This window comes from Danio aesculapii, chromosome 10 (genome assembly GCF_903798145.1).
Source record: "Danio aesculapii chromosome 10, fDanAes4.1, whole genome shotgun sequence".
NCBI classification, from domain to species: domain Eukaryota; kingdom Metazoa; phylum Chordata; class Actinopteri; order Cypriniformes; family Danionidae; genus Danio; species Danio aesculapii.
The window spans coordinates 18,264,986-18,288,419 of NC_079444.1; the positions used below are offsets into that span (position 1 = coordinate 18,264,986).

The 23,434-nt window shown below is 34.4% G+C and overlaps 1 protein-coding gene across 2 annotated transcripts in view; it reads right to left on the reverse strand.

The window, feature by feature from the left end:
• The window catches only part of dpysl2b (dihydropyrimidinase like 2b), a 53,998-nt gene that overhangs the window by 24,269 nt on the left and 6,295 nt on the right, over positions 1 to 23,434 (reverse strand). For both annotated transcript variants that reach the window (XM_056467554.1, XM_056467555.1), the window contains 2 exons: positions 5,137 to 5,225; positions 3,674 to 3,858 (listed from right to left, as the gene is read on the reverse strand). In XM_056467554.1, the coding sequence (XP_056323529.1) occupies positions 3,674 to 3,858; positions 5,137 to 5,225 (274 nt within the window). The remainder of the gene's footprint in view (positions 1 to 3,673; positions 3,859 to 5,136; positions 5,226 to 23,434) is intronic.

Here is a 23,434-nt window from a genome sequence, read left to right on the forward strand (position 1 = left end):
AGCACCGCTCATCACCAGGCTAATACCATCCCTACAGTGAAGCATGGTGGTGGCAGCATCATGCTGTGGGGATGTTTTTCAGCAGCAGGAACTGGAAGACTAGTCAGTATAGAGGGAAAGATGAATCCAGCAATGTACAGAGACATCCTGAATGAAAACCTGCTTCAGAGTGCTCTTGACCTCTGACTGGGGTGACAGTTCATCTTCCAGCAGGACAATGACCCAAAGCACACCGCCAAAATATCAATGGAGTGGCTTCACAGCAACTCGGTGAATGTACTTGAGTGGCCCAGGCAGAGCCCAGACCTAAATCCTATTGAACATCTCTGGAGAGAACTGAAAATGGCTGTACACCATCACTTCCCATCCAACCTGACAGAGCTTGAGAGGTACTGCAAAGAGGAATGGGCAAAAATTCCCAAAGACAGGTGTGCCAAGCTTGCGGCATCATATTCAAAAATCTTCAGGCTGTAATTGCTGCCAAAGGTGCCTCAACAAAGTATTGAGCAAAGGCTGTGAATACTTACGTACATGTGATCTTTAGGGTTTTTTATTTTTAATAAATTTGCAACAATTTCAAAAAATCCTTTCAGCAAATAGGATTGTAAAACAATTATTTGTTGTACTCTACCATTCACTGCACTCTTAGGCCCAATCTCATTTCTACCCCTTAGCCCTTCCCTTTTCGCATGAAGGGGTAGGGGTGTCCCAATTCTCCTTAGCTTAAAGGTGTAGGGCTAAGGGGAAGGGCTAGATACCCCTTGAAATGGAGATTTTTCAGGACCACACTCGAATCCAAGGGGTAAGAATATTTCTCAGAATACACCAGCTACTATTGCAGCATGGCTGCACACGGAAGTCAAGAGATGCACAAATTAGTGTTTTTAGTCATTATTACGAATTTTTACAACAAACAAGCATATGTTTAAATACATTCATAACGACATTCGTGTTTTACCATCATGCTTAAAAAAAAAACATTAAAATAAAAAATTATTTAAATGTAATTTTTTTAATTGAATAAATTAAATTTCGCGATCTATAATCCATAATAATAACTCCTGTACAGCAGCCCCACAACATTATGACACTCGAATACCCTGTCAGAAAAGTCTAGAGGCCGGGAATGACCTTTTTACAGTGTCTGGTATAATGTTAAAGTAGTTTTCATGTGTTTAGTGCAGACACTGTAAATGCACACTTCAGTTACGAGCTTATTGTCACGTTATATGATTATGATATGATTTCCTAAAGATAAATACAAAAAAAACCAACTGAAATAACTATAGCAGCCGCGATCCTCGATGACATATGATGACGCGTGCAGGTGTTGTAGTGCTGTCCCATTTCTTAGGGGTAAATTTTGAAGCCCTTCCCCCTCACACTCTATTTCAAGGGCCAAGGGGAAGAGGTAGGGGTACAAAAATAGAATTGGGATTGGGCCCAATTTTAAGTTTACCCAACCATGATGACTTCCGCTACTGAGAATCCCGGAAATGTGAAAAGGGTCCATTGAAATGGTGTAATCTTTTATGCAATGTTCCAGTTTTGTGCATGAGTCAAATTTGCATCTTGGGATTGAAACAAAGCTTGTGGCTGTAGTTCCTGCTAGGACATTGTCACGGTTGCTAGGACACTGCTAGAAGGTTGCAATAGCCTTTAGGCTAATCGTTTACTGGTCCAAGTCTCTATGGTATGCAATGCATTTGCTTAAGTGTTGTGGGGGATGCCAGTGTGTTGATATGTTGTTGATTGCTATATTATTTTGGGTAGTAACCAAGATGTTGCTAGATGGTTGATATGTGGATTGTCGCCATAGAGTTGCTTAGTGGTTGCTATGGAATTTGGCTAATTGCTAAAGTATTTCTTACTGGTCCAAATCTCTATGCTGCTCTATAGTTTTCTCAGGTGTTGTTGACTGTTGCCAGTGTGTTGCTATGTCTTTTTAATTGATTGGCATGGTCTTATTAAGGGGTTGCTATGTGTTGCTCAGATATTGTGGGTGGTTATCATAGTGTTGTTGTAGGTAGTTTTGATGGAATTTTTAAGTTATTGCTATCGTGGTGTAGGTGGTTGCCAGGTATGCCATTGTGGCTGGTTGCAAGATCTTTGCTTGGGTGGTATTATGCAATAGACCATATTGAGATTTGTTAACAAAAACAATGGTACCCACATATTTCCTGTGCTATAGATTCTGAGAATCCAAAAAGAGCCACAAATTGATAAATAATGTTATGATAGCTGTTTTAACATTAAGGTATGATTAAATTGCCACTTGTTACAGTTATGAAATAGTTTGATAACAAGCAGAAAATGGTCATGGGCCAATGACATGACCACATTGAAATGGTCTATTTGAGAGGTTTGTTAGAGCTTGTTGGTTGCTATGGCTTTGCACCTGGTTGCTAGATCTTTGAAAGTGTGTCCACAAATAGGTGAACTCCAGGGTTTAACTAAGTGGTTGCTATAGTGTTGTGGGTAGCTGCAATGCTGTGTGACATTATTCCGTTTACTAAGGCATTTAGGTGGTTTCTAGAGCATTGCTTAATGGCATGTTACTATTTATTATTTCCAAAATGTTCTGAGGGGGTCTGTTATAGCATTGTCTGTGGCTGCCATTGTGTTGATAAGTGCTATGACCTTGTGCATGGTTGCCAGGATGTTTCTAAGTAGTTATGGTGTTGTGGGTGGTGGCCATGACATGACAAAAAGAAGACGCAAGAGAAGAGATTGCAATCATTGTTGGTGACTACTAGGTCATTGCTAGAGCATTACTAGATTTGATAGCATTTCTAGGCTATGTGAGTGGTGGATTCTTTAGTATTTTCTAAGTGGTTGCTTTGTATCATGATTTCTAGGGCATTACAAAATAGTTTCAGCTGTGTTATATATAGTTCCGAGGGCATTGCTACATGGTTGGTGCGTCACATACCTATGTTAATCATAGCTATGTTGCTATCTTTGGTCCTTTTCTCTATTAGACTTACACCGCATCCCAAAAGGCACACTATACACTATGCACTTTTGCACTTACAACATAGTATATAAATTTAGGCCTAATCCCAATTCTACCCCTTAGACCTTCACCCTTACCCCTACCCCCCATTGTGTGTGTTAACATGAAGAGGCTAGGAGTGTTCCAATTCTCTTTACCTTGAAGGTGTAGGGCTAATAGGAAGGTCAAGATAGCCCTTGAAATAGAGATTTGCCAGGATCACACTAGAAATGAAGGGGTACGAAAATGAAGGGGTAAAAATAGAATTAGGATTGGGCCTTAGTGTCATCCCAAATGGACCACTAACATATCTTTTCTGACCAGAAATTCAAACAGCTTCTCAGATGAAACTGACGATGTTAGACGGTTGTCAAATTTGTGAAATAAATGACCAAACTAACAAATAGTACCTAAAAGAATTTTGCTTGCACAATCAAAATAAATAAAGTAATGCAATGTCAGTGCTCGATAGCGCTGTCCCTTACACTTCTGTTGAGCGCATGAAGTGTCCAACATTCCACACTTCTTTTTCAACCGTCGAATAAGTGCATCATCTGGGTATTTTATGTGCACTCCTTCATTTTAGAATAAAAATAATATTTCAGTGTTTCAGAACTACTTATGCTACAATGGGGTGGAATAGTGCATGTGTATGCAATTTGGGGGTTTCACACATACCGATCATGGTGGTTCCTCCGGCCAGAGCAGCGCGGGTGCCTTGGTAGAAGTCATCAGCAGCAGTCATGCCCCTGTCAGGCATCTGGAAGCGTGTGTGCACATCAATACCACCAGGCATCACCATGCGCCCATGGGCATCGATGGTTTTCACCCCACCGGGCACTATTAGATTTTCTCCAATTTGCCTGTAAGTGAGAGAGAGATATGAAAAAGCAATATGCAATCTGATAAACCTTAATGTCATTTCAAGGGCCACGATTAAAGGGCTATTGCATTATCTCATTATGTGTCATATGATATAAGAGCATATTTCGTACACAGATTCCATGAAGAAGAAGTCCCATGTTACTGTACACTTATACTTGTACCAATATTATTGAATAGAAAGAATATTCAAAAAAAAACTTTTACTTTAATGTGTCAAATAACCTTTGTAAAAAAATATATATATATATATATATATGAAATTGTGGGTAAAATAATGCTCTATTATCATTCATAACAAAATTATTCTGACGTGTTCTTATTAAAACACACACAAGAAAAACTACTTTTTATACTAATATAATAAATTAATTATATTAATATAATTTATAATATAATATAATGTAGTATAATATTATATTATAAATTATATTAATACTACAAACATATACTGCATTATATTATATTATAAATTATATTAATACTACAATATTATACTATATTATATTATAAATTATATTAATACTACAATATTATACTATATTATATTATAAATTATATTGATACTACAATATTATACTATATTATATCATATTATAAATTATATTAATACTACAATATTATACTATATTATATTATAATTATATTAATACTACAATATTATACTATATTATATCATATTATAAATTATATTAATACTACAATATTATACTATATTATATTATAAATTATATTAATACTACAATATTATACTATATTATATCATATTATAAATTATATTAATACTACAATATTATACAACATTATATCATATTATAAATTATATTAATACTACAATATTATACTATATTATATTATAAATTACATTAATACTACAATAATATACTATATGATATGATATTATAAATTATATTAATACTACAATATTATACTATATTATATTATAAATTACATTAATACTACAATAATATACTATATGATATGATATTATAAATTATATTAATACTACAATATTATGTTACATTTTATTATATTTTTATCTCTCCAAATGTCTTGCTTTTAAAGGATAAAAAGTAGCAGTGTAAATTAACACTTAAACAATTAATTAATTAATTAAACAATTAAAAATGACAAATTATTAGTACATTGTTATTATTCCGCTGATATTTTAGTAATTTCTTCAGTACATCATAGTAAAAAAGAATGATTTTTACAAATGAAACAGGACATACTCAAGTGTATGGATATCTCACACTCACTTTATCAGGCCATCCTCCATATAGATGTCGGCACAGAATGACTGATCATCATTCACGATCTTAGCCCCTTTAATTAGGAGACGGTCACTCTGAAAACACAGACAAGAGTCCCATTAGAATCACTTTTTACCGTTTACCTAGCCAAATGTACAAGATTTAATATCATCAGGAATTATTCTATCTGATCACCCCAATAGTATGACGTTAACCAGGAGCCGGTTAACCAGAGCTTATTATTCAGCAGTATATCGTCACCCACATTCTTTACAAGCAGCATCAGTGAATTCTGCGGCCTTCCCAATTATAAACACATGTTCACCATGGAATATTTATCTGTCAATGAGCTACAATGTGCTCAGTTGAACATTGGAGACACTGATTCACTCCTATAACCTGAAGGTTGGCGCTGATATTTCTGGTGTAAAGATTACTGTGTTATAGTTGGCGATTCTGATTAATCTTAGTGACTCAAAACCTTTGAAGCTGCATTGATTTTTTCTAATTCAATCAGTAACTCTTTTTACAGGTTTCACACAGCCATGGACAAATTAAGAGACCTCTCTTAGTTTCTCTGATATCATGACCTATAGTTATGTGTCTGGAATAAAACATTACATTTTTATTCAGTAAACGATTGAATAAACGCTTTTTTTCCCCCAAAAAAAAAATATCAAATCAAAATTTTATTTTATTTATTTACTTAAATAAAAAGAAATCATGCTTTCAAACATGTTTATAATTATTTTTAGACATTTTTGTTTCTACTTCAGAAGAGAAAAATCAATATTTGGTGAAATAATCTTGATATTCAAACAGAACAAAAAACATATTAGTATGCTTGCCAATTGTCATTTCCCGAACACAAAATCTTTAAGTGACACTATTTTATTTGACATTTAAAAGAATGGATATTTGGCCTGTTAAGAATACAATAATAACATTTTACTCAAACCCATACTTAATAAATCCAGTAAATGCAGAGACTTTTTTCATAGCAGTAAATACGCCAGTTGGCTGCAACAATGTGAATCTTTTGTGAGGAGGTCAATGAATCATTCCCTTATCCAAGTCTTGAAAAAAGTCGTGTTATTAAAATACGGATGCCTGAATTCTACAGCAGTGTATTCTTTACAAAATCTCTGTGGTGTAAACAACAGTGATTCACATGCTAAACTGAACAAACTACAAGCAGTTACTTGTTCTCAATGTCTCAATTGTTCAGTTTGTTCACAAACGGGACGTCCTAGTTCATTCATGAGTCTCATTCAGGCTAAAAACACAGACATGGTTCATGATGGTGGGTGGGATGGTACTGTACATTCAAACTTTGATTGGTTGGTGTTATAGTCAATCTTTAAGAACAAAAAAAGATAGTTATATATAGTTGAAGTCAGAATTATGAGCCCCCGTTTTTTTTCCCCCCAATTTCTGTTTAACGGAGAGAAGATTTTTTTCAACACATTTCTAAACATAATAGTTTTAATAACTCATTTCTAATAACTGATTTTTTTTTTATCTTTTCCATGATGACAGTGGATAATTTTTCACTACATTTTTTCAAGACACTTCTATACAGCTTGAAGTGACCTTTAAAGGCTTAACTAGGTTAATAAGGTTACCTAGGCAGGTTAGGGCAATTGGGCAAGTTATTGTATAATGGTTTGTTCTGTAGACTATCGGGGGAAAAAATAGCTTAGAGAGGTTAATAATTTTTTACCTTAAAATAGTTAATAAAAAATTAAAAACTGCTTCAATTCAAGCCAAAATAAAACAAATAAGACTTTCTCCAGAAGAAAAAATATTATCAGACATACAGTGAAAATTTCTATTATATATATATATATATATATATATATATATATATATATATATATATATATATATATATATATATTATATATTTTATATATATTCAAAACACATAAAGAATGAACTAAATGTTTTACTTATGTAGATACTTATTTACTAAACATTATTACTATAATAGTACTACTAAAATCTACTATTATTTTTTTTTATGTAAATGAAATACATATATTTATTTCCTTATTTACAACACTGAAGTATTTTATAATTACTACGAAAAGATAAATAATTAGAATTAAGCTTGTCTTTCTGTAATATTAAAATTTTTTATTTGTAAATATATTTTATTAAATTAATGTAAACTCATCTTTGTGTGGTAAATAATAATAATAATAATAATAATAATAATAATAATAATATATGAATAATGAAGAAAGTCAAGCACTTCAGCAAAAACATAAATAAATAAATAAATACCATCTATATAATAAATTACTTAATTACTTAATTGTCACAAACACGCAGATCGCTAAAGGACTACAAATCCGCCATTATATGGACTACAGATCCAGTCATGCACCGCTCACACGCACCTATTCCAGATTCTGTTGATTTCACACACTCGCGGCCGCTCATGAACAGATTACATGGACTTTATAAACCGCACACACACACACACACACACACACACACACACACACACACACACACACACACACACACACACACACACACCGTTACTATGACATTACAATGTGTTTCTCTTGCCTTGCTTTGCCGTGTTTTGATTGACCCTCGTCTTGTTTGTTTGTTTTCGTTTTCTGCTGTCTGTCCGTTTTCTGCTGTATTGACCACGACTCTGGATTCTCTGCATATACCTGATTGCCCGTGTTGACTGTTGCTTGCCTGACCATTCTCATAATAAATCCTGCATTTGGATCAACACTTTCTTGTCAGCACCTCCATCGCATTACATTAATAAATGAATAATGAAGCAAATACGGAATAAATAGCAAATAAATATGTTTTGAAAACTATTTAATTACACACTAATATATTTAGTTTTGTCTTTTACAAGCTGCAAACAAGAATGACAAGTATTTGTCAAGAAAGTTATAATAATAGATAGCATAACAATGACAATAACTGATTAAAATAAGTGAACTGATCATATCGTATTTACAAATATTTATTTGCTTTACTTATGTAGCAATTAGTTAATTACAGAACATGATAAATATTTAAATTTAAGCTTTCATCTTTATTATAGTAAACAAATAATACAAACAATTACATTTACAAAAAACAAACATACAAATAAATGAATAAATAGATAAGCAAATCAATTAGGGCTGGGTGATTCATTGAAAAGTCATCGAAATCGACATTCAGAATTTATAATCGATCTAATTTTTACAGGTCAATTTTTTCAATAACTTTCTCTACCTTGCGTGAAGTCACGCGACCCCGCTCTGTTAAAGCTGAATTATATTTATTATATTATGATTTATACTTATTATTTTAGTATATTATACCAGGGTATATACAGAAATCAGAGAGTGAAAGTAAATACCTTTTTTAGGCCTTTTTTACAACTCTTCCCATACATTTTAAGACCCCATCACTACTTTAGGTTTCAACCGGTAACATTGGCGACATTTTTAACATTTTAAAGAGCCCATATTATGGGTTTTTGAAAATGCCCTTCCATGTAGTGTGTAACACAGCTCTAAGTGAAGTGAAATATCCAGCTAAGGCTTAAATCTGTAAGTGTACAGTGTTTAAAACTATTGATTCATCTATAAAAGAGTCGACTCATAGTGCTTCAAACGAGTCGTCTTGATAACGAGTCATTAGGTGTTTCGCGATGACGCAGCCACGAAACACAAGCCTCGCCAGTAGTTACGCGCGCAAACCAGGGAGATTTGAAACCTGCGGCCCCGCCCACTAACATAGAAAAAACACTAGACACACACACATAGACGCCGCCGGTCCAATGAAGTCACGCTGTGCTCAGATGGATAATATTGACAGTCTCTACCCAAAGATGAGTTGTTAACCTGGTACAGTACACGCGGTTACTCTTTATATTCTCTTATCACATGTAAGCCACGTTAAAAACGCGACGCGTGCCGCTTTGTTTACGGATTTAACGTTAAAGGCTTTTGTGAGCTCGCGTTCCACTGCCGTTTGTCGTTGCTATGGCGATCGATCGTAAGCTAGGAGACAGGAGACTCGTGTCACGTTCCCTAGTTCTTCTGAGGAGCGTTGTGTGTGTGTGTGTGTGTGTGTGTGTGTGTGTGAGAGAGAGAGAGAGAGAGAGAGAGACTCGCGTCGCTTTCCCTAGTTCTTCTGAGGAGCGTTGTGTGTGTGTGTGAGAGAGAGAGAGAGAGAGACTCGCGTCGCTTTCCCTAGTTTTTCTGAGGAGCGTTGTGTGTGTGTGTGTGAGAGAGAGAGAGAGAGAGAGAGAGAGAGAGAGACTCGCGTCGCTTTCCCTAGTTCTTCTGAGGAGCGTTGTGTGTGTGTGTGTGAGAGAGGGAGAGGGAGAGAGAGAGACTCGCGTCGATCTCCCCAGTTCTTCTGAGGAGGGTTGTGTGTGTGTGTGAAAAAAGCCTTACACTATGAAGCGCGTGTGCACTGTGACTACTTTTATATAGTTGATTACCAGCTGGGCATTTCACTCTGTCTCGTGCTGAAGCCTGTCACTGTCGACCAATCGCAGCAGGCTGTCATCGGTCCAATCAGCGCAGATTAGCTTCGCGCTGAGGAGGGGGTTGGGAACAAATGAATCGCTGAACGATTGATATGGGAGTCGTTGGGATAATTAGGTAAAAATAAATGCAGATTATAAGACCATCAAAGTGTTTTATGACCTTGCATGCATATTAGACTGTTGTTGGAGACCCTTACAACCTAAATATGACCCTATTTCATGTATAATATGGGCTCTTTAACAGCATATTTATTAAATACTGATTGTAAGAAACCAATCCTAAATTAAAACATTATTCATATAATGAATAAAAATGCAGCGGTTCATTCTGCTGTGGCGACTCCAGATTAATAAAGGGACTAAGCCGAAAAGAAAATGAATGAATGAATGAATAAATGAATAAAAATACTATTCCAGCAGGTGGCGCCTGTAAAACAGCAGGAAAAACGGTGTCGCCTTGGTTACTGCAGTAAACAAAGGAGTGTGATGTCAAATCTAGCAGGATTTAATTGATTTCATAAACTACGCAGCATCCTGATATTCGCAGAGTAAATTCAGGCAAACTTTAGCATGCTAATACAAAACTTAATACCTTATAAAATAGCATTTAAGACTTTAAAATAATTTTTAAGGGCCTTAAATTTCTCTAAATTAACTTATCAACTTTTAATACTTTTTGAGACCCTGTGGACACCCTGTATACTTCTGCCAAGGGCACGAGTACAGTCAGCCGCAGCCTTTGCATACGCTCAACTCTCAAAAAATATACTTACACGTCACAACCACGCGTAGCACAAGCGTTGTGATTGGTCAGTTTGGTATCAGTGATGACGATGGGTAATGATGTTTTAGGCAATGTGTGTTTTAATTTCAGTTGTTCAACGTTGGTGTTCAATAAATAATCATAAATAGTAGATAGTGTGTGTTTACTTCAATTATTTCAAAAATCAAGTAACCCTACATTAAAAAAATCTCTCACTTGTAATATGTGAGAATATTTGTTACACAAAACTTATCAGTGAACTATGAGGGCAAAAACATAAAATAAATAAATAAAATAAACGTTCATTAATCGCAAACGAGTTAAAATGTTCAATTAATCGAGATTTTGATTTTAGGCCAAATCGTCCAGCCCTGAAATCAATAAATAATCAGTCAAACAACAGGATAAAAACACTGACTATTCAGATTTTGAACGCAGTCTAGAGTTGATGGAAAATGACAATGAAATAAGAACGACTTGTTCAATTAACAACAACAAAAAACCTCATTATGTCAAAGAAAAAAGTTACATTTATTCCCTTAATGAGCCATGAGCTTTGTATACTGTCCAGCAATGAATGAATGTGATAAGACTAGTTTCTTTTTAATCATTCCACCCTACAGTATGATGGGAAAAGTTGGCTCGACAGGCCGCTACAGACACCACCGGCCAGGCCTCTCTTTACATCCAGGGCCCCAAAAGAACGGCCATTTTTCTGAAAGGGGAGCAGTGGAACAATTCCAGTCACAAGGCCCTCGGCATCATACGGGACAAAGGCGTCTCTGTCTCTGTTTCTGCCTCTTTGCGTGCTTGTTGGCAACCCGGCAACATGAGGCCCTGGGTGGCTTCCCAAGCCCTGCCCTGATTCACTTAGCAATGAAAGCAAATACTCCAGTGACCTGACATCTCCTACTACACAACATTACAGAGGACAACAACACCAGGCTTGCAACCAAATGCTGCATAGTTACCTGCTGTATTTAGTGAACTTAAAGCAGACATATCATGCAATTATCAGAATCAGAATCAGGTTTATTGCCAAATGTGCTTCACACACACACAAAGAATTTGTTTTGGCTACAGAAGCTTCCAGTGTACATAAAGTGACAAGTGTCAACACAAAATAAATAAATATGAAAAAAAAAAAGAGACGATAAACATTAAACAGAGATGCATTTAGTCAAATTATGACTTATTCTGTGTTTAAGTGCTATATTTAGCTTCCCGGTAGTGTTGTCATAGGAAAAAAAAAATCACTGATTGGCAGTTGTGTTCAAGTATGCAGAAAATATGGCTGTGATTGGCTGCATTGATCATCGCTTCAAACTCTTAACAGAGAGCTTCCACAGATACACAGACACAAAAGTGTTTGAAAGTCATGTCTGTCGACTAATTCAAACCACACAGACGAATGCCAACAAACAAATCTGTCAGAGGTTGTTGGATCAGTAGCTATGTTTCCATTTTTATGCGCATTTTGGAGTATTGCATAATAAAATGCTTAATGGAAATTCCAAGATACGTATGGGACATTATACCAGAAACCTACATTATCTGTCCCTAAAATAAATACATAAATACAGTGAATAAAACGTATTTTCATCCCAAAATGTCTAAAATGGACTGATGGTTGATTTTTGTGAGTTGTTCTTTATTAAAAACACTTTACATTGTACAAAATTTGTCACTGCCCTTATCCTAAGCCCAATTGAACCTACAGCTTTAATCATTTTGTTATGCTAAAAACTGTTATTTAGTCAAATAAAAACTTCAGAAATAGCAAGTTTACGTTGTTAGTATTCACATCAATTAATTAAAAACATGAAATTCTAAATAAATTCTACAAATAAAAATTACAAATATATAATACAAATAAATGTACAATTGTTCCCATTTTTCTGTCAGCCACATTTCCATTAAATTTAACATAAAAGCGTGCAATACACATTTAAGGCTTTGACTCAGAAGTGACATCATTGGACGGAGAAGAAGCAGACAGTGATCAAGGATGCATTCTATCATTGAATTGTATGATTTTATGCTTGTTTTTGTATGTTTTTTTTGGGGATGACAAGATTAAGTCAGGCCCTTTCACAAAATGTAATAAGTGTAAATGTACATTTCTGGTAGAATGTCCCGTATACATTTTGAAAATGTGCATAAAATGTATGTACACAACTGAGTAGGATAAACTTTTAGCTAAGAAAAGATGTGCATAAACAACAATGGAATCATATTTACTGGATATATTCCAGCATCAAAAAAATTCATTATTGAAATTGGTGCTACTGAAGGAAGTAATGGACAAACCAGCGGACTAACAAGTAGCTATGACAATTAGTTACGATAACCAGTAAACTCCATTTTGTTCTATTTTGATATTTGAATGGAAACGTTGCTTTATCCGCACGTTTTATATGAAATTCCAGGTTTGTGTATAAGTTTAATACACATCATTGGATGGAAACATCACTAGTGTGTTCCCCCTGTCGGCGACATGTTCACTCGGCATTTGTGGGATCGTGGAATTTCTAAGCAGTGTGGTATGATTTTCCAACAATCTGTCCATGACCAGACAGACATGATGTAAATGTCTTTCTAGCCCTAAGAAAGATCATTTAAATAATAGTTTAAGTAATATGTGTGGCAATGGTTGGGGCAGTGTGAACCAGTGTTATTTTTTCAAAACATTCTAAATACAAAGACCAATTTGTTTATTGGTGTTTGCTGGCGTTTGTCTGTACGATGTGAATTGGCCTTGTGCTGAGTTCAGACTGCATGATTTTAGCCCTGATTTTGACTCACAGACAGGTTTTGAGAAATCGCCAACAAATGTCTAAAATCACACCTTAAATTCACAGTAAATTACTGGCTAATAATTGCATTACTTTCACAGTAAAATACTGTATGTAAATTCACAGCAAATTACTATGAGGTAGTTCACAGTAATTTACTGTGATTTTGTTACATTAAATTAATGTGGGATTACAGCCATATAATGTAACTTCACAGTAGATAGTAAAGTCCATTACTGTGATTTTACAGTATTATCTTGTAGAATTAACTGTATTTTACTGTAAAGCAGGCTTTCCTCAGCTACTCATTCTGACATTTACCCTGACTTTGAAATCATTTTGGGTGTTTAACAGGGTTTGGTTTTATGAATCAATTACTTTTGTTCAAGTTTATTATGTTTTTGGCTAAGCACAAAGTTATGTTCGTTAAATATTATTTCATGCTAACCTTATAAAATTAAATAAAGGTGCAGTGCACCTAAAAATGAAAATATACTATGACATTCATGTCGTTTCAAAACAGGATGATTTTCTGGAAGTTATTTTTGAAGATGGAACCAAATTGTTTTGGGGGCTGCAATAACATTCTGTTATTTCTGAATATAAAAAAGTGCCAATACTAGCAAAAAGTTCATTTGTATCAATGTCTATGTTGAATGAATCAAAAAGAGTTTGAATTCCTATAACTAACATGCAAAAGATACAGTCCTTTTTACAGTAATTTGCTGTAATCATGCTACCCGCCTTAATTTCATAATAAAATTCTGAATACAACACATTACTGTGAATTTTTACAGTTAAATCCTGTAAAGTCATACTAATGTAATTTACTGTGAAAAATTACAGTAACATGTTGTGAAAATCTGGAAATTTTTTACAGTGCAGGTAAATCAGTGCTCGTTCACATGAGTAACAATCACACAATGTGAACTATCAAAGACATGATCTGAGAAAATTGCAGATGAGATGCTGACGCCCATGAGATGCTAAATATCTGAAGCTGTCGGCGATTCAAATCATGCCGTGTAATGTGTTCTGATTGAAAATAGCATTGGCGATCACCATGATGAGAGGGCAGCATCCACTAGTATGGGTGTCTGCAGGCCAGCGGTAGGGTGGGGGAGAAGTTAAGCTCATTTTCAGTTTATTTGGACCCAAGAAATGGAGGAAAAACGAGTGTAAATTTGGCAGGAGGACCAGTGTCTGTTTGACGTGTCATCTGAGCAATACCAGGGGTCGAAAAAGAAAAAAAGTTTAGGAGAAATTGCTAATTCTTTTCAAAAGCCAGGTGAGCGAAATAAGTACATTTTCAACCCCACGATAGGCTTCTTTCTCATTATGTAGTTAATAACACAAGATATACAACCTTGTGTTGTTTCCATGTCACTTCTCGCGTGTGTTTGGTTGTGAGATGTAGTTTGGACAAAGTTGACGGCGATTCTTCCTATTTTAAAGTCATGCAGTGTGAAACCCTGTCAATGATCTATCTTGCAGTGTAAACACAGAACTGAGGGAACGCTACCCCAGTCATGCAGTGTGAAAACATCCGTGACACGACTACTTTGAAAATCAGGCAGTCTGACTCGGCATTAACATTTGATCCGTCTGATGGACGTTTTGACAACACTAGTTCACATCTATCAAAAGGACAAGTCAATAATTAATACTTAAGTGTCTGAAAAAAATCCTTCAACTTTACTCCTCACACTAGAATGGAACGACAAAAAAGAAACTAGCCTTATCACATTCGTTCATTGCTGGACAGTATATAAAGTACATGGCTTATTAAAGGGAAAATGGAGCTTCTTTTTTCGTTATGACTTACTGAACTTGTACTGAAGTTGTTCTCAAGCTCTGGAGTGTTCCTTTAAATATGCCTAAATTTGTGTGTTTCTGCTCACAGCTAAATAAGGTCAAAGTTGACAAGCTATAATAAATAATCAGTGTTGTATTCTTAGCTGAAACTTCACAGACACATTTTAAAGACACCAGAGATTTTTATTGATTTCTTTTTTTGCATCTTACGGAAAGGGACAAAACACGTCACCTTTAATAAACATAAACAAAATAAGAAGCTCCTCCAGAATCTCCAGACCTTGTCAAGGGTCTTCTGGTGCACTATGAGTGTCTTTGGCTATCAGCGACACTGAACAGCTGCTTCATAGCATGCATTACATAACATGGACTCTCAATCACTTCTGTCCATTTCCTCTCTCTGTGCACAGATCCACCAATCACAGCCATCAAAGCCTTGTGACATCATCAAAAAGGTCATAATGTTAATTAGAGGAAGTCTGAAAAAAAAAACTTGGACTCTATGAACTGAAGCGAGGCTTGTTTTGGAGCTTTTCCAGAGTGGCTGCGCATGAGAACATTTACAGGAAGTCTTCAGGTTGACATGTTTATAATAATGGTCTCTGCTTTTCATAAATGATAACGTAAGTTTGAACAGGCATGCTAAAATAACAGGAACATCATATGTACAGTATGAGGTGTAAAGGACAAAAGTAAAATATTGACTTTCTGGACTAATTAAATACAGTAATTACTTGTGGAATGCAATAAAGAGATAAAAATAAACAAACAAATAAAACATTAATAAATAAATCATTATCATTTTGGCTAATGAATTCAAACAAATAGTGTAAATACATTATTTATTAATATATTTATGCATTAATGTACACACATAATAGTTTTAAGTACACCCCTTGAATTATTAGCCCCCCCCCTGTTTATTTTTTCCCCAATTTCAACACATTTCTAAACATAATAGTTTTAATAACTTATTTATAAAAACTGATTTCTTTTATCTTTGCCATGATGACAGTAAATAATATTTTACTGGATATTTTTCAAGACACTTCTACACAGCTTAAAGTGACATTTAAAGGTTTAACTAGGTTAATAATAAGGCAGGTTAGGGTAATTTGGCAAGTTATTGTATAACGATGGTTTGTTCTGTTGACTATCGAAAAATATATAGCTTAAAGGTGCTAATAATTTTGACCTTAAAATGTTTTTTAAAAAATTAAGAACTGCTTTTATTCTAGCCGAAATAAAACAAATACGACTTTCTCCAGAAGAAAAAATATTATCTGACATACTGTGAACATTTCCTTGCTCTGTTAAACATAATTTGGGAAATATTTTAAAAAGACAAAAAAATCAAAGGGGGGCTAATAATTCTGACTGTAACTGTATTTTACAAATTGTTTACTAATAAAGATATTTATTTTATAAAAAAGGTTTTCCTTCTTAATTTAATTACTACAGTTAATACAGATAGTAATTTCTAGATTGTTACAAGCAGACAAATAACTCAAATAAAAGCATGTATTATTCTGAATAAATACTTGATGTACGTATAAATGAATAAATAATCCGCATTTAGCAAATAATTTACAACAGTTTAAAAATGCAATCGTTATTAACATACATACAATACAGATGATAGTTTTACTGTAAATAAATAGGCCTATTTGATCAAATTAAATTAATCAATAGTGAAACTAAATAATACATTTCCTTCAAATCTATGTGTTTACCAAGTACATATACATTTTTATTTTGAATACATGTGTTTGTTTATTTATTATTTTACTATTATTTTAACATTTAAGGATTATATGCGCCATAATTAATGTCATATTTAAGATGAAAAGCAGGAAAGACTGATTTAATCATGCTATGTGCTCATTAGGGTTGGGCGAGGTCAACCAATTTGGCATCACATTAGACATCGTACGATGGACGATGGCATCGTCATTGTAGGCGGTGGTGAATAAATTATTTATGAATAATTAATTAATTCATAACGAATTAATTATTTGTAGCCTATTGTTTCAACTATACCCGCATGGTCTTTGTTTTACCCATAACCAAATCATAAATAAATAAAGATAAGTTACACACAAATTACCAGCTGTCAATCACTTTTTCCGCAGGACTCTGGCATGAATAGGCAGAGTGATCTGTGTCGTTATAATAGCATCGACAAACTTGGCTGCTAAAATAGGTGCACAACCAACAGGAACCAACCAACAGTATCTGAGGTTTTCGCTAAAATTATTAAGTACAAGCGTGAGAGTGAAAGATTGAAGCAGTGTACTGACGCTATGACAGGTTACCTGATTGATTTAAAAGACAGACGAGTCGTTAGAGACAAGATTAATTAAATATCACGTTTAACAACTATAGTGAGACGTGATCCAGCTGTATTGTGTGGAAGCAGGGCTTTTCAGAAATGCTAGATGAAACGCCAGTGTGGACGTGGATCGTTTTCGTTCGAAAATGCCATTTTAAAACTAAGACGTATTAGTATAAACAGGGCGGGGTGGAGGATCGCAATGCCGGCTCAGCATCGTGATGTCTATCGGCCATCGCTGATGGATGATGGCATCATCTATCGACCCAACCCTAGTGCTCATTCCCACATTAAGAAACCAAACAAAAATAAAACAATAAATGTAAAAATGCAAGCTGACTGACTTCCAGTCTCAAGGCTTAAACACTTGCAATTCCATCCTTCGTTCATTTAGAGCTGGATTTAGTTAAGTCAAATTCTAGCTGCCAGGCTGATCTGCACATGATCCTCTTAAAAGAAACTGAAAGTGTGTCTCGTCTGTTAGCGTGCAGGGTCCCGTTTCCCCCTTTGAGCTGCAACCGAAGCTGCTTACAAAGTCATTATGAATGGAAATACTGTATGTTATTTGGCATTCTTGTGGATTTGGAGATTTGTGAGACTTGACAGCAGGTCAGCAGAGCATTCTAGATTTTATTTCATATTTAAAAACTATTGAATACATTAACTACATATGTGTTGAATTCCTTCTACAATTTCCTACATATTTATGAATTATTCACTCTCTTATTTAATAAATATAGCTTTATTCTAAATATTTATTATAATTGCTTATTTTCTTTATTTCATTTTCCAAAACTGTTTCATATACATAAAGGGGTGGTTCTTTTTTTCTGAAAAACTGGATCTTTTTGCAGTTATTTACCTCCGTTTTTATTTCATTATGAGGTTTAAATACTGCATTTTAGTGACATTTTTAGCACATTTTTGCTGAATTCGCTTGATGGATGGTGATCATAACCACACTTTTTGATGTACCAAAAATATTTCCTTCCATTTTGACCCTCGGCTGGGTCAGTTGGTGTTTCTGTGTGGAGTTTGCATGTTCTCCCTGCGTTCGTGTGGGTTTCCTCCGGGTGCTCCGGTTTCCCCCACAGTCCAAAGACATGCGGTACAGGTGAATTGGATAGGCTATATTGTCCTTAGTGTATGTGTGTGAATGCAAGAGTGTTTGGATGTTTACCAGAGATGAGTTGCAGCTGGAAGGGCATCCGCTGCGTAAAACATTTGCTGGATAAGTTAGCGGTTCATTCCGCTGTGGCAACCCTGGATTAATAAAGGGACTAAGCCCAAAAGAAAATGAATGAATGAATGAAATAATGTTGACAACAGCATTTTTAATTAAATTTTTTTAGAATAAAGAAATATGAAAAATCACTTATTTTTAAAATATAATTTTATTATCATCTATCATTAAATTATTTTTAGGGACCTGTTAAAACTTGTTTTAAATTAAAAACTGAAGCCTATATGTAAATAACAAGCTGGCCAGTACATTCAAATTTGGCCATCTAAATAATTCACACATAAAACTCAAACATAATTTTTTTGATTGGTTAGTTTTAGAGTTTATGATAGCAAAGTTAAACATGGAATAAATGAGCTCATAGGGGACCAATTCTGAACCTTTGTCAGTGAGGGGTGGGTCTGTCAGCCTGGCTACGGGCCTGCTTTTTATTTAATTTATAAAATACATTTTTATACATGACTTATTTATCGATTAATTGTATGCGTAATAGAAATCATATTTAGTAAATAAATTAAGAAATATTGAACATGCCTGGGCGATGCAGTGGCGCAGTAGGTAATGCTGTCTCCTCACAGCAAGAAGGTTGCTGGTTCGAGCCTCGGCTAGGTCAGTTGGTGTTTATGTGTGGAGTTTGCATGTTCTCCCTGTGTTCGTGTGGGTTTTCTCCGGGTGCTCCGGTTTCCCCCACAGTCCAAAGACACGCGGTACAGGTGAATTGGCTAGGCTAAATTGTCCGTAGTGTATGAGTGTGAGTGAGTGTGTATGGATGTTTCCCAGAGATGGGTTGCAGCTGAAAGGGCATCCACTGCGTAAAACATATGCTAGATAAGTTGGTGGTTCATTCCGCTTTGGCGACCCCGGATTAATAAAGGAACTAAGCTGAAAAGAAAATGAATGAATGAATGAATGAACATGCATTGCGGATTTCCATTTGAGAGTGCTAAATTCAAATAATATATATTTTTTTTATATTTTAATAACTTATTTCTATAGAAATAAGTTTTTTATTACTACAGAAAGATACAAAAATATTTTAAATTATGTTTTTTGTAGTAAGTCATTACCTGCAGTGATGCAAAAATGATTAAATATTTAATTAAAACAAACCAAAAAAATCTATATTTGATAATTTGATATTTTTAATATTGTAAATTATTAATATGTAACCAATATTTTAAAATAAAGTTTATTTTGGAAAAAATATCTTTTATTTTAATATTAATGTCAAGATTTTGTACATATTAAAAAATAAGAACAAATATTTTTACTTTATAAAAAAAAATTTTTTAAATAACATATTTAATATTTTAAAAATTTACTAATTTTCTTTTTCTGAATTTATCAAGAATGTAACAGCTCCAGTTAATATGCAAATGCATGATGCAGTTAATGAATTTCTGAGCATAAAAATTCCTTCCTGATATCTGACCTCGTAACTATGGCCAAAAGTGAGCAGGCAGGTGGTGAATTAAAGCTATAGCATTCATCTTTAATGAGGCGGTGGAAGGTGGCCCTCCTCCTCCGCCTGTCTGCACAGCTGACCAATGCAGCTGCTCCACCCAGACCCACCCTTCACCATTCCAGCACCCGCCATCACTCCAGTCCAGCTGACATATGCCTGTGTGGATTCACAGCACGCCGGCAGCACATACAGTACAAATCGAATCAATCCATTAGGCCATTTCGACTTCTCTTAAAGGAGCAGTTCAGACAAAAACGAGTATTCTATTAACATTTCTTCTGTCAAGCTGCAAAAAGAATATTGGTAACCAAACTGTCTTAAAGGTCCCATGAAGGGCTTTGAAATGTTGGATTTTGTTCGACGTATGACTGAAACATAAAGACAGGGAGAGACATAGAGTAGCTCCTTCCCTTTAAAAAAAAAAAAACAACCAGTAGTGTATTGTTTTTATCACAGCTCTGCCAGCGAGAGTGGTTGAGCTCATGTGAATCAAATGAAAAGCAAATAAGAGGTGTCTTGAAGGGGGCGGGACATGTCATATAATTTAGAGCATTTGATTGGTCCAAAGATTTAATGAGAAACTAAAGTATGAGATGACATTAAAAATGTTGATCTATTTGGACAGATGTAACAAACTGCAAGCTTTAGCTGTTTACATCTTCTAAATTTGGTTGTGTTTTGGAGCAGAATCTTATAGATATCCACAACATGCTGATACTAGCATCTGAAAGTCTTTATTTTGATTTCACATGGATTTTAAAAATAAAGGTTATAAAAAGAGATTTTTTGCAGGGTTGGGATAAAGAAACACTTTTGTTCCCCAATACATAAATCAAGATTTTTCTTTCATTCATTTTCTTTTCGGCTTAGTCCCTTAATTAATCCAGGGTCACCACAGCGGAATGAACCGCCAAATCAAGATTTTTAAAAATAAATATTTATTGTTTTAGTGTGAAGAACGTTTTACTTATTTAGAGAACCTATTTCCACTTTAATAAATGTTTTGAATGTTGGAAAGGTTTCACAGATGTTGAAGGTTTTTGGAACCATTGATTCAGATGTTTATGAAAGTCAATAGGGAAAACTGTTTGGTAACCATCATTCTTCCAAATATCTTCTTTCATTTTGAACCAATGTTGGAAAGACTACTGAAAAAATCATACTCAAGTAAAAGTACCATTACTTACCCAAAATGTAGTGTAAGTAGAGTAAAAGTATCTGATATTACTCAAAGTATGAGTAAAAAGTAGCCCTTTAAAAAGTACTCAAGAGTAGTGAATAGTAGTAGCTGATGCATTTACATGGAATTTGTGTTAGTGACATTTTTAGCACATTTTTGCTTGATGAAGGGTCATCATAACCACACTTTTTAATGTACCAAAAATATTTCCTTCCAATTTGCCAAATTACTTACCATACAATTTTAAGTCTTTATTTACAAATGTACATTTAAACTGTAAGTTTTACATTACAGTTTTATAAATAATGTTGAGGAATTTGTGTTAACGTAACATTATAGTGCATTTAGTTATTGTTTAAGACTATTTGAAGAGATTAAATGCAAAAACCTCTAAAAGCCATTTGATATTTTCATCTAAAATTAGCCATTTTTCTCTGACTCCTGTATGTAGGCTCAGTAATTTTAATTTTATAATGACGGATAAGTTCTTTTCATTGCCTTTCAAGTGAAATAACTGAACATAAACATAAGAGGCTGACAAAAATTAGAGGTTTTTGCATCTGAACTATTCATTTGTCGATTTCAGTCATCATACTGTAAACATCCGCCATCTTCTCATCAGTGACATGCAGTCTAAACTGTCATTGCTTGAAAAGATTTTAGGGCATCTTCTTGGACACTTTCCAAACATGTCTTGAAATTGCTCAATATGATGCAAAAGTATTATTACATTATTATTTTAGCCCATCCTCATAGACAAGGAAAAAATAAAGTAGTGACTGCAGGTTGAAGGAAAGTAGTGGAGTAAAAGTACCAATACAGCACTAAAAATGTACTCAAGGGAAAGTAAAAGTAAACATTTATAAAACTACTTAGTAAATTACAATTCTTGAGAAAAACGACTCAATTACAGTAATTTGAGAAATTGTAATTTGTTACTGATTTGTTACTGATTTGTTACTGTAATTTGTTACTGATTTGAACAAAATAAACTCATATCGTTTTGGAAACACTTAAGAATGAATAAAGGTCAGCTATTTAATTCATGAATGAACAATAGTTAATATTTTTATGAATGATGCTTTAGTGGAATAGTATTCATTTTGTCTGGGAATCAATTCCAATGATGTCTCGATTCATTTTGATTCTGATTTGTAAGCTCTCATTTTCTTTACTTTAGATTCTTAATTCAATACTCTATTATTGAGTTAATTCAATGAATAAAGGGTTAACACAAATACTATTTATATTTATAAATATTAACAGTACTTTCATAACAGTAAATTAATGAAAACATATTAAAGGATAAAAAAAATAGTTCAAATCTAAACATTGAGTCAGTGGTTCTAAACCTTCTGTTTCTGTTAAACACAAAAGAAGATATTTTGAGGAATGTTTGAAGCCATTGACTTAAATTGTAGGGGAAAAAAGTCAATAAACACTTTTTTTCAGCATTCTTCTAAATATCTTTTTTTGTTTTCATCAGATGAAAGAAACACAAACAGATTTGGAACCATTCGAGAGTGAGTAAATGATGACAGAACTTTCATTTGATGTGAACTGTCCCTTTAAATTTACAATCTGCAACTCGCACCAGAACAAGTGACCCAATTGTGCCAAAGCTTTTAGAAGGACAATATTTCTATCTCTGGCTTTTTGTGGGGGTCTACTGTGTGCTTAAAAATTCTAAATCCACCATCCTTTGCATATTTTTGGTTTTAGGCAAAAACCCAAAACAAAAATATTCAGAAAAATGCTCTTTAACTAGCAACAGAACAATTCAGCCAATTGTGTCGAAGCTGTTAGGAGGACAATATTTATGAACGGGGTCTTTGGGTCACAGTATGCTTGGGAGGTCTGCAGTGAGCAAATTCTCATCGAAGACGCTCATGAATTCCTCTACAGCACAGACAGAACAAGAGGTGATGACTGATGGGGCCAAGCTGTAGTTCCAACAGACGCAACAAGTAAAAAAAACATAGTACAGCATTTGATGTCAATCGACAGATCTGTGTGAAGTGTGAATTCCATTCCCATTACTTTCCCACAGACACAACACTAAAAGATAGTGCCACTGTAATGGGGTGTGGCACTGCCAGCTTTGCTTTGGGCAACTCCACAAGCATTTTTCTCCATGTGGACATCAAATTGGTCATTTCCTTGCCTATTTTCCAACATTTCCTATA